The 17,397-nt window shown below is 36.8% G+C and overlaps 1 protein-coding gene across 3 annotated transcripts; it reads right to left on the bottom strand.

Annotated features, from left to right (window-relative positions):
• Positions 1-439: 439 nt before the first annotated feature.
• LOC108239390 lies at positions 440-16,217 on the bottom strand. Of its 3 annotated transcripts, XM_017422071.3 has the most exons (16): positions 16,086-16,217; positions 13,357-13,520; positions 13,126-13,222; positions 12,170-12,961; positions 10,180-10,449; positions 9,856-9,985; positions 7,212-7,277; positions 6,862-6,995; positions 6,660-6,771; positions 6,310-6,407; positions 6,105-6,219; positions 4,311-4,379; positions 2,778-2,851; positions 2,604-2,645; positions 1,923-2,121; positions 440-1,724 (listed from the first exon to the last, which is right to left on the bottom strand). In XM_017422071.3, the coding sequence occupies exons 4-16, from the start codon at positions 12,363-12,365 to the stop codon at positions 1,634-1,636; spliced, it is 1,596 nt and encodes a 531-aa protein (XP_017277560.2). In that variant the 5' UTR covers positions 12,366-12,961; positions 13,126-13,222; positions 13,357-13,520; positions 16,086-16,217; the 3' UTR covers positions 440-1,633. The 3 variants fall into 3 exon arrangements, with proteins under 3 accessions (XP_017277560.2, XP_017277558.2, XP_017277559.2); XM_017422069.3 differs by having other exon boundaries at positions 6,105-6,407; XM_017422070.3 differs by having other exon boundaries at positions 1,923-2,118; positions 6,105-6,407.
• Between the last annotated feature and the right edge of the window lie 1,180 nt (positions 16,218-17,397).

Raw genomic sequence — 17,397 nt, 5'->3', positions numbered from 1 at the left:
AACCTTTATTTTTCTATAGATTTACAAAAGAATTTGCCATACAGTTTTTGTCAAAGTATATTTTAGCAGCTTATATTTACATGTACAAATAAATAGAAAATATTTGACAAACAAATGTAAGTATTCATTCATGCCTGGCACCAAAAGGCAAAGGCAGACCATTATGGTTTTGCCCATCTGGTACCAAAATATCTCATGAACCACACGGAAAACTTTAATGAAACCTGGAGAAAGTAATCATTGGATGCACATCTACAATAGATTAACTTGGAGTCAACCCTATTTAAGATGGCTGCCACAGCTAATCAGTTTTAACCAATAAACAAATGCTATAACTAGTAACTAGTGGTAATAGCTGAGTCAATCACAACACATTTACTCTGTGTGACAGATTGTATGAGATCTTGCATTGTTGTGTGAGAATATGCATAAAGTTATTTCCAAAGATCTGAGCAATCTTTGTCCTTTCAAGACATAAGACAAACTTTGGCTTGAAAAGCGGTAGGCAATAACGTTCAATCAAAGAACGCTAGGCCTTTAATTCTTTAAAGAATAGTTTTTAATACCAGGGGAAGTGTAGACCAAATTTACAAGTTGTGTAGTATCACTTGAGTGTTTAAGGCTTTCATATCACAGAGAACCGTTAGCTCTGTTTAAATTTAAAAAAAAATTCTGGTTTAATATAATTTAATTTTGCTCCTAACGTTAACATTAAACATGTTTCAAGTTGTTAATGGTTCTACAGGACAGGTCTGAGGATCACACCAAATGATAAGAGTTCCTCTTTGGAGGACATGAGTGAACAGTGTTGTAGAGATTCAGCGACTTGTGGCGAAAACATTCATATCAAAACATAATAACACTGTTGCCTCTCACTAGGAAGGTTTACATTTTGAATCTTTGAAGTGACTTTTTCTTATGAAGTCTGTATGTTCTACCCATACATGTTTGGGTTTTCTCTGGGTACATCTGGTCTTTTTTTGTTGGTTTTGTTTTTTTTGTCACAGTCTAAACATGTGCATGTTGGGTTTATAGGTTGCTTTGTGTGTTCCTATGATGGACTGGTAACTTGTCCGATGTGTACACAACCTCTAGCCCGCTGAATGCTGAGCTAGCACCCCTGCAATCCTGAACAGAACTCAACAGGAGTAAAAACAAAATCATACATGGTCAAACCACCACAATAATTCTTTTAACGTTATTGGGTACATACCTGGCACGTACTTACCTGGTATGTACCTGGTACTTACTGGGTATATACTAGGTACATACAGAGACCAGGCTGTATTATAAAGTGACTTGTTACCCTGTACTTACAGGGTATGTACCCTGTATGTACTAGGTACCCTGTACCAGGTAAGTATATTGCAACCTACTTAGCTTATTTAAATTGCAAGTAGTTGATGCCTTTTCTTTGTGGACTAGAAACAGGGTACCACCAGTGGTAATTGTATCAGTTTGAGAACCATAGTTTTAGTTTATCCACCAACAAACATTGTTTGGTTTCAAATTATTTTTTATTAAATGGAGGCAGGAAAAAGATTAACAATGAGAGCTATTAAGTACTTGTTATATGTTGCTGCATTAAAGCTGAAGTGGGTAGATGGACATCAAATTCAAACACCTTCCGATTTTACTTTCCAAGTTCCAATCTTTCCAGCAGCTCCTTACACTTGGGCCAAGAAGAGTCCATACACAAGATGACTCCATCAGTCAGGTTGACTCTGTGGGTCACAAGATAAACAGATAAACAGGCTGCTGTTGATTTCTTCGATACACATTTTGTTTTCACAAATTCTTTGTGAGAAGTTTCTATATAAAAGTATCCAAAAAGGTTAAAAAAAAACTCAAATCAATGTATGACACTTTGTGTTTGTTCTTGCCATGATAGAGTTGGTGTCATAGTGTAGACAAACTCTTACTGGATGATGGTGGGACAGTTAGATGGTTGTAAATCCATCCTGATGGATTTAACATCATTTGGTTGAATGCTGTTCCAGATTTCAAGGAACGGACAAAACATGCACAATCTTGGTAAGTCGATTAAGATTTCTGAACTTGGATTTGATGACATAGCTTTGTGTTCCGTTAACTCCTTTAACTGTGCGATCACTCCATCTGCTAGGAAGAAAGCATTGAATATATAGAGTTAACATAAAAAAAAGAACTGTTTTGTGTTTATGAGTGAGTAAATACACTGTAAAACACTTTGTGGCTCTAAGACAAGGTTACAAGACAGAAAATAAATGCAGGACATTTACCATAAACCTCATATGTTGGTTGCATTTGAACCATTTCATGCATGAATTATGTCAACCTCAACCTTTCTGTCTGTCTGTGACACATACACTGGAGGCTGGACAGTAGGAAACAGTGAGTAGCCGACCTCAGCCTGCATGCAACTTACAGCCCGTATTAAAATGATCCAGTTTGATGCTTTCATTTAAATTGAATTATGGCCTTTAAATGGCATCTATAAATACAGATTTTTATTATTCCCATCATTAAGGGCATTTTATTTGAGAAGCTCGCACACACACACACAAACACACAGTAAAGAAAACAGCATGTGAACAGCTACACAAAAAAAGGTTAAAACTGACCTTCAATCAGATTTGGTAATAAGACTCCTCTTGCTGTCAATTCTGTACAGTGAAATGTATCATGCAGCATTAACACTCAGTGTCAAACTGCTTTTATGTGCAACACAGCAAAGACATAAAGTACATGCAACATTCAGCAACAGTGTCAAGAAGTGCCAAGAAGTTGATTATTACCTTCAGAGCTTTCTTTGATCTTTTTTAACAGTTCACCTCCACCCACTTCAACCTCTCTACCATGGTCTTTATCTCTGTAAGAATGGGGAACAGTCTATTAGTTTTTACCACAAAGACACAGAAGTCATGGAGTCTTTTATTGGATCATATTATCAAGTCACCGTCAACATCCCAGTAAATTCACCCCAAGGTTAGACCATGCAGAGCTTAGACAAACTGAAAATAAATAAAGAATAAAGAAATAAACCGAGAGTTCCAGCGCTACATGTCTCAGTGAGCAGGTTAAAGTTCGTGACAGTACAATTAGAAAAGACTGAACAAGTTTGGCTTGTTAGAATGGCTGCCTCTGGGCCAAATTGAGCCGACGTTACAAAGGCTTCTTTTCCTCTCCTCGTCTCTCTTTTTAGGGTTCAGGAGGGTTCAAAGGAACATGGCAGCCCGACTTCGGTTAGCGAAGCTGCATCTGAATGAACTACAAGACGTGTGGAGCAATGTTCTTTGGAGAGATAAGATTAAAGTAGACATGTTTACCCATAATGCACTGTGTTAGGTTCTGTAAAAACCAAATACATCATATCAGTACAACCACTTCATTCTAACTGTCAAGCATGGCGGTGGGGGGTAATGATTTGGGCACTTGAGTTAGTCAAAACTCCTCGGTAGAGCAAGTAATTCTACAGTCAAATTTGAGCCCATCTGTCTGTTGGCTCAAGCTTGGTTCAAACTGGGACATGACAATGATCCCAAACCCAGCAGCAAATTTACAGAACAGCTGAAAAGGAGAAAAACCAACATGTCGCAATAGTCCAGTCAAAGTCCAGACCTCAGCCTGACTGAAATGTCGTGATGGGGCCAAAACTCCCCCAAATTCATGTGTAAGGCTGATGAAGTCATACTGAAAACATTAACTTCAAGTTCTTATGACTAAAAGATGTTCTTCAAGCTACGCAATCATGGGGTAGATTTAGTTTTCCACAAACAGCTTTTCATTTTGGCTGTTTTTGTTCATTAGGTAATTACATGGTAGTATCTGATGTGTTTTTTTTTTTAATAAATTTTAGAACCTTGTAAAGACCAGATCATTTATTATGTCCTGATATGTAAAACCCAAGAATTAAAATAGAGTGGATTTTCTGTTTTTATGACTGTATGACACTGTAACAGCAATTATTACACGTATGAGCATGCAGAACAGAAGGAAACGGAAGACAGAAGTTTTAAAAGTTTCCCAGTTGGACTGTTGGCAAATTCTTTGTTTTAAAAAAGTTAATTCATGGTTATGTCATGTTTCTTTACACTTTTTTGAGTGAAATGCGAAAGAGTGCAAATAATTAATGAATTTAGTTTGATGAATTACTTGTCAAAGCAGAGAACTGTGAAAAAAAACAACAACTTGTCAACAATAATAATACAGGTATTGAATTTGCCCTAATAAGTTCTAATTATAATATCAAAATGTAACTTTTTGGGGTAATAAGTGAATTAAAATATGGCTTTAATTATATGACAAAACAGAGAACAGTCATAACTTACAGAGTTTCAACATATGTGGTGATGCTGGTTCCAGTCACACACACCTCCCTGCCATCCTTCAGTCTCTCTCTGGAAAACAAAAGTTACTTTAGTTTGCAATTCAACTTTTTTAGGTTTGGAAAGATTCGTTGGGCCTGCATTAAGTAGTTGTAGAAAGTACCCAGATCATATTTATCATCTGGAATGTTACAAATGTTGGTTGATACAGTTTTCCTAATCTGAATCTCTTGAGTTCAATATATAAAACTCATTTTCTTTGGCTTTGTTTAGGTAAGATATGTTCAGTTTACAGTATTTAAAATGTGTTTTGGCTTCATCTGAAATTCTATTGGGACATATTGCAGGGACCGGACTTAACAGAGGAATTGTGCAGCTCTTACATGAATGCACCAACCAGGATCACTCTACACCAAGGGAGTTTTAGGTTTTTCTACCTAACACACCAGACTGAAATGGTCTAATTACCTCCTCACCAAATCATCAAGTTCTCCAGGAGCATGGAAACAAGTCATCCATTTAAAGCAGGTGTTTTAAAGCAAGAACACATCTAAAACATGCAGGACAGCGGCTCCCGAGGAATGGAGTTTGACACCCCTGCTCTACACAAATTGAAGATTGAAGTGTAGCCCAGCCACCCATTTTTATGATAAAAACACTAAATATCAGTGTTTCTGTTTATCTCTTTGTTATTTTTGCTCAGATATTTTTTGACAAGAATTAGTATTTGTTCTGAATTGTACCATGCCTAGATGATCTTTGTATTGTTGGAGCATATTTTTAGTAGGCTATATTTGTGGTTTTTGTGGTGTCTCTGAATCAATGTTTGAACGAGGTGGATAGGTCCTCGTGTTTTTTTATGAAGAACTTCCAAAACAAAACAAACAAAAGCAAAACAAAAAAATCCCCCAAATTATTTCTGGACACCAGCAAAATAAATTGAGTCATAATTTTAAACATTTGAATTTCTCTGCTTCTTCAGTTATTTAAAACTGAAACCAGATGTGTCGAAGTTAACATGATGAAATCAACCTTTTAAAACTGAAAAATGGTTGTTTCTCAAGGTTCTGTTTTAGGACCATTCCTCCTTTCTCTTCTACTTGTATATTAATCACTTAGTTGGAAGTTAAAGCTGTTCATAGGCAAATTATTCAGGTGAAGTTATTATAGTCTGTGTGTAACTACAAAGACTGTACAACATGCTACAATGTTACTACACAGGTAAATAGTAGGAATGTTTCAGTGGTTTAAAAACATTTTTTTTAATCTCTAAAATGCTCCAAAACCATAGACTGACATATAGCTATCTAGACCTCAGATTTGAACCCAGAAGTTGGAGCCAGAATGGGACCACCCTTTCCTACTGGCTGGTTCCAGAAAGGAAAAAAAAAAAAAAACATATCAGATATTCTTTTTCAGGTGTTGCCGTTTGTTGTTTCAGGTTGTTCCTATGTTCAAATATTGTTTTTTCTAACAGGTTTAGCTGTTATTAGGTATGTCATGGTTAAAGGTAAGGTCATAAGATGCCATTATTGTGTGCGGAGGAGTAGGTGAGACTTAAAGCCCCACATCCATAGTGCTCAGACTCTGGCTCACTGGTATAGTTGTGGCACTTCGTGTAGTTGTCTGAATATGTTGAAACATGACTTGTATTTCTTAAATATAAACTGTAAAAAAAAAGTAATAAAATCCCAACATATTAGAAGTACACATAATATTTCTGAATGTATTTCATAACTTATTTTTGAGTGCTCCTATGAATAATCATTGAATTTCAGATATTTAAACAACACTCACATAAATTCGGTCAAGCTACAGGTTTTCCTGGGGAGCCAAATGGTTGTTCTTTCAACAGGGGAGGTGTCAGCAGGAAGTTTCTTGGCTTTTTTATGACAGCGACATCCAGCAGCAACTTGAAAGGGACAAAATACAATAATTTCAACCATTTTTCTGCACACATAGGCTTGTAGTTTTAGATAACGGGTTTTTAGACTTCTGTCACCGTTTTCCTCCTGAGGTGGGGGGATTTCCAGTTTCTGGAGCAGTATCTTGAGATGGAACAGGTCCAAACAGAAAACTGTTTTATCTTTTAGGTTGATACTATGAGCAAACAGGAGGTGAAAACAGATCAGTAACTTCTTGTTTTACACAGATCCCACAGCTATAGAAGGAGAAATCTGAGCTTGGAAATTCCTGCCAGTCAGTCATCCAGTTATCTTTCTGTTTTTACCTCTTTACATGCTAAACATAACCAATATTTTGCTTTAGAAAGTATTTGATTTGAACATTATTTATCAGCAGCATCAGTACAAAAAGTAAGTGTTTGAAAACCTGTCAAAGGATCAGCCTTACTAAATATGGGCAGGACAAGATGATGGTTGAATCTTCACATCCAGAAACCGTACAGCCTTTGGGTCAACATCCTCCAAGTTTGTCCGAAATGAATTACAAGATTTGCATTGCCCTGAAAATTAACACAAAATACCCATTTACTATATAAAATACAGAACCGAATTGTTATTGTGTTTGACTGTTACTTAATGGTAAAACTCACAGATGGCAGTGACCTGAATAGGTTTTGCAATATTTGGGGTTAAAACTGTCTTTAGGGGTGGGTCTGATGGTGCAGATACTGAGACATCTTGTGGTTTAGTGATGACTGGGCTGGTTGCAGATTCCAACTTTGACCTGTGGGTCAGTCGAGTCATAAATGCCTATCATCGAATCAACTCACAAGAAATGTTCACCCAAAACATGTTGTTTTTTATCTGCCAGGAAACTGGACAGATACCACAGTCACTCTCAGATTAGCGATTACACAACAGCCTCACTTAGTTCAGAATATCTTCTGGTAATGTTATGCAGAGCTGCGGCAAATGAAAGTCAACATATGTGCATGCTTACTGGAAAAAATGACCAAGGAGACTGAACGGATTTGTACAAACTTCCTGTCCATCTTCCAAAGTCTCTCTGGAAAACAAGAATTAGTCATTACAGTTCATTTATCTGTCTACACTTAGAGTCAGCTCAGCTAAAAAACCATTACTACTTGACTGCATGTCAAGGTTATGGTATCAGTGTCGATAACACAAGTCCTGTGAGTGAGTATTATATGTTGAACCTGAGTGTTTCTTCAGCTTTTTGTGATATAAAACGTTGGGTTGAGATCCTGACAAGACTCCTATCATGTTATGTCTCTCTGAACTTCTGTTATGGAAAATAAATTCTGATGATATGTCTTGAAAATAATCTACAAGTTCATCATGTCCTCTAACTTTAGAGTGTTTCTTCCTCAAACCGGTCTTTTGACCATGGTTGATTTGTTATCGCTCTTGTGCTGATAACTACTGTCACTGTTTTTTCCTGCCCACCACAGAAAAGCAAGCAATACAGCCTATGTGTGTTTGTATGTCATGTCAGCAATATGTCTCATAAAATGGATTTCACTGAACGCACATCTACAAATAATTAACTTTTAGGGTCAACTCGATTGAATTTGGCTGCTACAGCTAATCAACCTTAGAAAGTCAAATGAATACCTACAAATCAGGTCCCAACATGGGCCACTCTTTCCCTTTAAGGGAAAAAGGGGGCTGGTAACATTACATTTCCAACATTACAAAAACACCAAAGAACTATTTTTAGCACAATTAGCGTGTTTAATTAAGTACTATTGTTAAATTTTTATGTCATTTCTATTTGTTTTAATTGTTTCTTATTTTTCCTTCAGTAGATTTGTGTACTGTATGTTATACTTTGTCCTGTGCTTGTTTTATTGTACGGTACTTTGGTTGGCCTTGTTGCTGTTTTTTTGACGTGCTTTATAAATAAAGTGGTATGGTATGGTAAATTTAGCTGGTGTTTATTTAAAATGTTTGTGTTAAAAACGCCTAATATCTTGAGTTGTCTCCGACCCCATTTGTGGTGTTCATGGACAATATCTCAAGGCGCAGTCATGAAGAGGAGTGTCTGCTTTGGGAACCTCAGGGTCTCGTCTTGTCTCTGCTTTTTGTGGATGATGTGGTTCTGTTGGTGCCGTCAAACCACGACCTTCAGCTTGCACTGGGATGGTTTGCAGCTGAGTGTGAAGTGGCTGAGATGAGAGTCAGCTCCTCTGAGTCTGAGACCATGGTTGTCATCCAGAAAATGGTAGCATGTTTAGGTCAGGGATGAGTTTTTGCCTCGAGCGAGGAGTTCAAGTATGTGGGTGTTTTGTTCCGGAGTGATGGTAGGAGCGAGTAGAAGATGGATTGATAAATTGGGTCTCATCCACAGCAATAAGAGCATTGCTCTGGTCTGTTGTGGTGAAGAAAGTTTTGTATTGAAAGGCAGTTCTCTTGATTTACCAGCCCATCTCTGTTCTGACCCTCACCTGTGGGCCTGAGTTGTAAACCATGACCAAATAAACAAGATCCTGGCTGAAAGCGGCTGAAATGAGCTTCCTTTGTAGGGTGGCCGGGCTCAGCCTCAGAGATAAAGTGAGGACCTCTGTCATCCGAGGGGAGCTCAGAGTAGAGCTGCTGCTCCTCAGCATTGAAAGGAGTCAGTTGAGGTGGTTGGGGTAAATCAGAATCCCTCTAGGGAACCTCCTTAATCTTTTTCAGGCACAACCCACTGGGAGGAGACCCCAGGGCAAACCCAGAACTCACTAGAGGGATCATATATCTGGCCTTGGATCCTCCAGGAGGAGCTGGGGAGAGGGATATCTGGGTTTCCCTTAAGTACCTGTTGTCCTCACAACATAAACTGATGGGTGACAGAATGAAGGAAAGTGTAAAAAAAAACAACTTATATAACTAATTAAGTCTTATCCTGATCAGTTTCAGCTGTCACTGATTTTAAATTTAATTTAACATCAAGATAACATCAGGTACATTTAAATGAAAATATGTGCATTAAATGTAAAGAAATTTAAAAACACAGAAGTCATTACATTTGATTATCATTAATATAACAATTCCATATTATTGAAGCAGTAATTGTTGAAATTTTGTTTTTAAATTAAAGCAATTGCATTCTGTTTAAAATTTCTGTTCAAATTTTAAGCTTTAATGTGATGACTGTGCTTTTTGCTCAAGGTTACCATACTATCAGAATCTCATACCAGTTAGACCAGGGGTCTCCAATCCTGGTCCTCGAGGGCCACTATCCTGCACGTTTTCCTTGTTTCTCTGCTCCAACACACCTGATTCAGAGGTTAAATCTCCTCTTCATGTTCTGCAGAAGCCTGTTAATCACCCATTGATTCAAACCAGGTGTGTTGGAGCAGAGAAACAAGGAAAACATGCAGGATAGTGGCCCTCGAGGACCAGGATTGGAGACCACTGAGTTAGACTATTAAGGTTAGATAAGTATAAAAGAGACCATGATGTTAGATCAAGTTGTTGAACAAGGTTGTGTTTGCTTGCTGTGTCCTATACAACCAACTCAGTTAAAGCTATTTCTGAATCAAACCATACATGTCTCTTTCTAAGTTCCTCATATCTGAAGACTCATTTATACAATGTGATTCAGCTATTTTCTCTCACACACAAACACACACACTTACATGTATTCAGTTGAGCTGCATGTTTCACTGCGGTACCGGATTATCAAGCTTGTGGCTCGAGATGTCTCAGTGGGCCGTTTCATCTTTTCTTTGTTGCAGCGACAATCGTTAATCTTCTTAAATCGACCAGCTGATTACGCCGCAGAAAACAACATGTATACATACCAGTACTGTAAAGTCTTTTTTTTAATCATGAAATATTCTCCCTGTCATTAAAATTAATGTAGAACAAATAATGGACGGAGCTAAATCGAATGTGCAATAAGTAGCTGTAGTAGTGTATTTGCACTATAGTGCCACAAAACATATCAGAAGTAAACTCACATGGGTTAGATGGGGGGGCAAACATTGATCTTATATGATAAGTATTTTTCAGTTCAGGGGTCGTGACACTCTCCATCTCAGTTGCCATTTTGGGCAACATGGGTTTGCTTGGTTCAGCTGTCTGTGCGGTTGGGTCGACTGACTTTGTGGGCAGCTGAGTTCCAGGTTCAGAGCTGGTCCAGTGAGAGATTTCAGGGACATGCAGGCAAAACTCCTGATATTGTGCAGAACCATCAGGACTGGGGGTTGTCTGTGACCTCTGCTCATTTCCTAAAGAGGAAAAACTGATTATCAGGGATGAAGGAGCACACTAAAAACATTAGACCAATATTAGACTTTGTTTTTTTGTCTACAGATCCTACTGATTTTTTTTCCTTCTGGGTAGCCTTGTTTTGATGACAACCTTAAGAATTTAAATTTGTTTAGTTAATGACAGGTTTAAAAAAAAAATACGCCTTGGATCTCAGACACTTCTGGCCTTGTTTTCAGTTATAAAATAACATTTTTGGACTTAAACCTGCCTACCTGTTGCCTGCACACTTACTTACTTTCCAATACTAGAAATATTACATAATTAAATAACAATAACATAATATTACATAATATTATGTAATAATATGTCTTAAGATGTTATTATTATGTAATAATATATTATTACATAATAATAACATCTTAAGACATTTTTATTCAAACAGGTTTTTAGTTAGGTGTTGTTTAATGTTTTTAGGTCTGGTTTTTGGTCTTTTTTGTTATGTTGCTCTCTGTTCAGCACCTTGTGACATTGTTGTCTGTGAAATATGCTATACAAATAAAGCTTACTTACTTACATGTTCAAGGAAGAAATAGGACCTCCATCATACAGCAGAGTGTGGAAAAAGTGGCAAAAGTCTTTGTCTAAGCTAGACTAATAGCTAGCCAAACAAGGGCCAATTCATTTTTGTTGCTTTTCAGATTTATAAAACAATTCTTTTGCAAAAATGACATAATAGTGTGAAAGAACGCTACATTAGCTAATATTAAAGCTCTTTGCTTTTACACATTGCAGTTTGTTGAGTTTGTCACTGTTTTCTCATTCAAACATACTGTATGTTCACATAGTAACACAAACATTCAGATGAGAAAACAGTGACAAACTAAACAAACAATGTCGTTCAAAAGTGTAGAAGTTGAATATTTACTAATGTGGCATTCTTTCCCACTGGCATGCTGTTTTTGCTGGGATGAGATGATTATAGACGGGTTCTTTTCATACCAAGTATGGGTCAGTGTGACCAGAAATATGACTTGGCTGTAGCACAAGTTGACCTGAAACTTAACAGGATTCATTGGATTCAAACTGTGAAAGAATAGCTCAGCGAGCAGGACACATTTATACACACCTTTTTCACAATTTTTCATATCTAAACAGAAACAGTCTGACTGTTTGTTTTTTTTTATCAAATAATACTAAAGGATGAATGTTGTTATGCTAGGTTTTCTAAGTTTGTTCAAACAAATATACATGGAACGTGTGCTGCAGTGAAATCTAAAGGAGGTCGAATACAGAAAGTTTAATGTGTGGCTTATTCTGGTTTGCCAGACCGTATTCTTTTTCAAACATTTTAAAGACCCATTTTGGTTCCATATGCCCTCCAATACTACTGCTTAATGGCTGCTGATTAAAATCAGTTTGTAACCATACAGTACTGACAAAAACCCTTACATTTATCATAATATTAATTTCTTCAAAAGATTTTAGAAATTTTAGTTTTTTATTGGTGAGATTCTAAAAAGATATTTATATATTCATGTCTATTTCTGCAAAAAAAGTAAAAAACAATTTGCTATTCCTAGTAAATATATTCATCCAAACCGTATCATGCCTATAATACAAAAGAACATGACAGCATTCTATTTATAATGAAAACATGAATGTAAAACTGCCATTAAAGCATTTTTTAAAACCAACTGTTTATCTCCTGTTTAGTCTCAAAAGAGTAGTTAAACTCACTCTCTTCAGATGCTTGGAGAAGAAAAATAAAGAAAAGAAAGTGACGGATGATGAAGAGGACCATAGTGGATTTGGATCCGACCATCAAACTGTCTGACTCTCTGTGTTTAGTTAAGTAACATGCAGATCTAATCATTATCTGCTCAGCAAAAAAAAAAGGAAAGACGTCAAAGCTCAATTTACATCCTGCTTTCATAAATTATCATCATGACACCAATTTATTAAAATTATTATTATTATCCCTAAATAGTATCAGCTCTAAACTGAAAGGAAAAAAAAGGTAAAGACAAAACTGCTTTTTAAATTTTGCCAATTGAGAACATCTTTATAGTTAGCTTTTTCCTCATAAATAATTAATGACAGATTTTTGGTAACAAACTTTTCAAGTGAGGGTTTTCAGAACTTCTTCAGTCACTTTAGTGTTTTATGGGTCATTGTAATAAAGCTGGATGGTTTAAATCCTTTTTTTATGACACATTGGTCTTGTGATGGAGATATAAAGGCTTGCTTTACAACTGCTCATTTTGCTTTTTTTAAATTTGTGATCAAATGTGTTAAAAATGCATATTAAAATACCAATTTAAGGTCCTTTTTACCAACTTAACAACTACTAAATTCATTTGATAATATGATTTTTACCCCAGCCCTATTTTCATTAAGATTCATTCATTCTTGAAAAAACTAACACTAAAGTGTTTCTGTCATCATTTATTTCTTTATTTTTTACAGATGAGGAAAATGCTCATCTTATTTGGCTCAATGCACACTTTCTTGCCTCCTCTGAGAACCAGCCTGCAAAGAGAAAACATCTTATGTGAAACCGCTGAAACAAGAAACTATGAGACATCCTGCTCAATACATTAAAACAATTTAAATATTTAATAATTATTCAACATTGGGAATGTAACATCACATTTTATTCACTGTAGTAATAACTATTAATATCTTTTACTTACACAAACGCCTTGAGATGACACTGATCTGAAGTTCTAAATAATGTTTCCATTCTTCCAATTCTTGGTTGTACTCTGGAAAATCTGAGGCAGCAAAAGGCTAAAATAGAGATTTTGAAGAGAAACAACAGTCAGTTAAAGGTTTCATTACAACAGAGTTGATTATAGCTTTAAAAAGAGATTCATCTTGTTTAACTTACTGATGGAGAAAACAAAGTCTGATTGAACACTTACAGTCAAGAACTGGTAATCTATGGCAGCGTAGGTTTTCTTTCACATGCAACTTCCTTGAAACAGGAACAGCCTCTGAACTTCTGAAAACCAGCTCAGCTGAAGTCATCCCTGAAGACGGAGGTATTTGTGTCGGAGGAGTTGCTGTAGGGTGCTCATTCAAGTCTCTAACACATGACGACAAAAGTATTTATGTACACTGACATATGACATATAAAATGTAATGTCTGTATTGTTCCACCTGTGTCAGTGTTGCCACACAATTACCAAGCATTCAGCACAAGGATCAGAATCGAAAAATATGATCTAAGGCCATGGTTCTCAAACCATGGTACAAGTACCACTGGCGGCACTCAGTGGTACACAAAAGATATTTAATTACCAACTATTTACAGGGCAAACAATAAAGTAATTAAGCATTATAAGCTGAAATGTGCTGTAAAACTAAAAAGCAAAAGGTGCCGTAAAAGACAAGAGATTGAATTACATCACAATCTTAGTCGTAAACAAAAACAACTCAAAACAAAAGAGCAATGGAGAATAATACAAGAACCCTGTGGAAACTGGACTTGACTATGATTAACCAATACATAGTCTGCACCAGTAAAGTTTCAATTTGGCATGGTAGAAACAAAAGGTGCAAAACTATGGGGAAACTTGATTTAAGTTGTCTTAAATTTGTTTCCAGTTGTTTTGGTGCAAAGGAACAGCCAAGCCTGATGTGTATGTAGCAATGTTCTTGTCGGATAAGGGGGAGATTCCGGCGAACCCAGTGTGCAGACTCATGACGAGAGCTTAAAGGAAATGAAGTTTATTCTCAAATAAAAGAACAAACGCAAAAGGCTGATGAGGCAGCAAAAACAAAACTAAATACAAAACAACCTAAATGCAAAGATGCAGCCAACATGAGCGGGGGACAGGAGTGGAACCAGACAGCGAGGGAAAAACGACAAACAAACCTGTGGGTAAATGGAGGAGATGACCAGGTTTTAAAGGCAGAGGATAATTATGGGAAGTGGGCACAGGTGAGTGATTGCTAACTAGGAGCTGATGGAGATGTGCATGGCAAGTAAACAAGTGACTGACTGAGGAGAAGTGAAGGATAACAGGAACACAAGAAGCAGAACTATACAAAGACAAAACATGAAAACAATAAACCCAAATCCTGACAGTTCTCAGCAATAAATATGGGGAACCTTATGATCTTTAACCTCACTCTTAAACCAGGTTTTAGGGTAAGGGATTTGACCAGTTTGCTTGTTTATGTTTGATATGAATATAGGTGAGTAGCATGGCGCATTTACATGTTCTCTCTGTGCATGTGTGGGATTTCTCCAGGTACTACAGTTTCCTCTCACAGACCAAAAACATGCACATTAGGTTAATTGATGCAGTAACTAAATTGCTCCTAGGTGTGAATGGTTGTTTGTCTCTATGTGTCCCTGTGATTGACTGGAGACCTGTCCAGGGCGTCCCCCGCCTCTCTCACAGTGACTGCAGGAGATAGGCACCAGCTCCCTGTGACCTGAGGAGAAGTGGGTAAAGAAAATGAATGGATGAATACAGGTTTGTAAGCTTCTACCAGTGTTATTTAACACTTGTTGCAACAGGTGGTGCATGGAAAGCTTATAGTACTTTTTTGTTGTGGTACTCACTATAAAAAGTTTGAGAAGCACTACTCTAAGATAAAACATATAGTCAAGCTGAAATGGGCAAAAGGAGTCAGGAGCTTGGTGATATTTTAATATTTCTCAGATTAGTAAAACTGTAGCTAAAATGTACATAAGAAGACATCCATCCATTATCTTTACCTGCCTCTCCTTTCCGGGTTGCGGGGAGGCGGTTCCTATCTCCAGCAGTAATTCTGCGAGAGGGAGGGGCATAAGAAGACAAAAACAATGTTTTTCTAAAGGCAAGCCCCAATAAAGGAAGTGCGCTGATGTAGAGTTCAAAGGTGTTAAATAATGTTATACACTAAAATAAATGATGAATAAATAATCATTTATTCATCATTTATTTACAACACAATTAGAAAATGTTTAAAATATCTAAAGTTGGAAATTGAGAGTGCAGAAGAAAACAGCAAAAAGAACTTAACCTCCTGAGACCCAAGTTTTTGTTTGGTGTGCATTTTTATTTCCTCTTGTTATTTGGATTAGTAGGACCTCATACATATTTAAAAACACACACATTGTTTCTGAACAATTGGCAATTAACAAATTAGAATATAAAACCAATTTTAAAAAGTTAAAAAATAAATAAATAAAATTTAAAAATTACAAGCAAATGCCTTCAATAAGGACAGCAGGTTCAAATTAAAGAGAATGAAATCTTATGATGCAACGTCACATGAGGACACTCAGGAGGAAGCCCTTGTTTAGACTAACTGAACTAAGAAAATTTTTTATTAAAACAATTACAGACAAGCTTTATGAATTTCTGTTTATTTACACAGATAAAAAATTATTTAAAAGTGTAAAACCACTCAGAGTGCACAAACCTCTGCCAAGGCTATAGGGTCACTGTCCACTTGGAATCCTTTAAAAACTTCCTGAAATCGGATTGTGATCCAGATCACCATTAAAATCTAATCACTTATCTCTTGTACCATGTTTGTAGTTTCCTGAAAATTTTATAAAAATCCATTCATAACTTTTTGAGTAATCTTGTAAATAGACAGACAGACAAATGCTACCAAAAACAGAACCTCCTTGGCAGAGGTAACAACTTACATTATATCAGGTTCATCTTCAGAGGATGCAGACAGGTTCCTCTTGTTCACTGAGTTGACTTTTTCAATCTGTGCGAGGTCGTTCTTCACACTCACTGCAGAAAACACTCTATTATTAGGAAAACTTCATAAAAATGATAAATGACACACTCAGACAGAACTTCTTAAGCAAAACAGCTCTAAACTGGTTTAAATCCTATTTATCTGATAGACTTCAGTTTATGTTATTAATAAATCTTCTATATACGCCAAAGTTAGTCATGGAGTTCTTTAGGGTTCAGAGCTCGGACCAATACTCTTACTTTACATATGCTTCCATTAGGTATCAAGTTATTCAATAAATCTCCATGAGTGATGGTTAATTATATTTATCTGCAAAACTCAGCAAATCCAATCAGTTACTTAGATTACAAGCTTGAGATGAGGCTGACACCCTGTCCACTTTTAAGACTAGACTTAAGACTTTCCTTATTGATAAATCCTATAGTTAGAGCTGGCTTGGGTTTCCTCAGCTATCCTTTAGTTCTGCTGCTAGAGGCTCAGACTGCTGGAGGACAAACTGACCACATTTCATCACTCAGCTGCTGTCTTTATTTGCTCTACTCTCCATGTTTGCATTTGTAATTATTTATATCATTACCATTTGTTTGTCTTTGTCTTTTCTTCCATAGAAGTTACTTGTGGACCAAGCCTTCAGTGTTTGTCTGTGTCTTTCCTATCCTGTCAATCCCCAGCTGGTTGAGGCAGATGTCTGCCTACCCTGAGCCTGGTTCTGATTCTGCTGGAGGTTTCTTCTTGTTAAAAGGGAGTCGTTTCTTACCACTTTCACCAATGTGTCGCTCAGGATGGGGGATTAGGTGGAAGTGAAGATTTGACCCAATCATATGGCTTTCTTATATTGATATCTTTTACCAATTGGCATTTTATAATGTACTGCATGTGAATGTATTGTATTATATTAGGAACTGAATTGAACACTCACGTGAGGGGAGGTGGGGGGTGGGGGGACTACAGCACCTGCCCCTTTTGCTCCTTTCCCACAAGTGCCAAATTATTAATATTATTTTATTTTATTCATATATTTATTTCCTCAGCACTCATCTGAGTGCTGAGGATATATATATATATATATATATATATATATAAAATAAATTCCCTGCTCACCCTCCGCGGGTGGTCTTTGTTTCATCCTCTGAGCTCGGGTCCTCTACCAGAGGCCTGGGAGCTTGAGGGTTCTGCGCAGTATCTTGGCTGTGCCTAGAACTGCACATTTCTGGACTGAGATGTCTGATGTTGTTCCTGGGATCTGTTGT

The sequence above is a fragment of the Kryptolebias marmoratus genome, linkage group LG7 (genome assembly GCF_001649575.2).
Source record: "Kryptolebias marmoratus isolate JLee-2015 linkage group LG7, ASM164957v2, whole genome shotgun sequence".
In the NCBI taxonomy this organism is placed as follows: Eukaryota; Metazoa; Chordata; class Actinopteri; order Cyprinodontiformes; family Rivulidae; genus Kryptolebias; species Kryptolebias marmoratus.
This window is presented reverse-complemented; position numbering and strand designations above follow the sequence as displayed.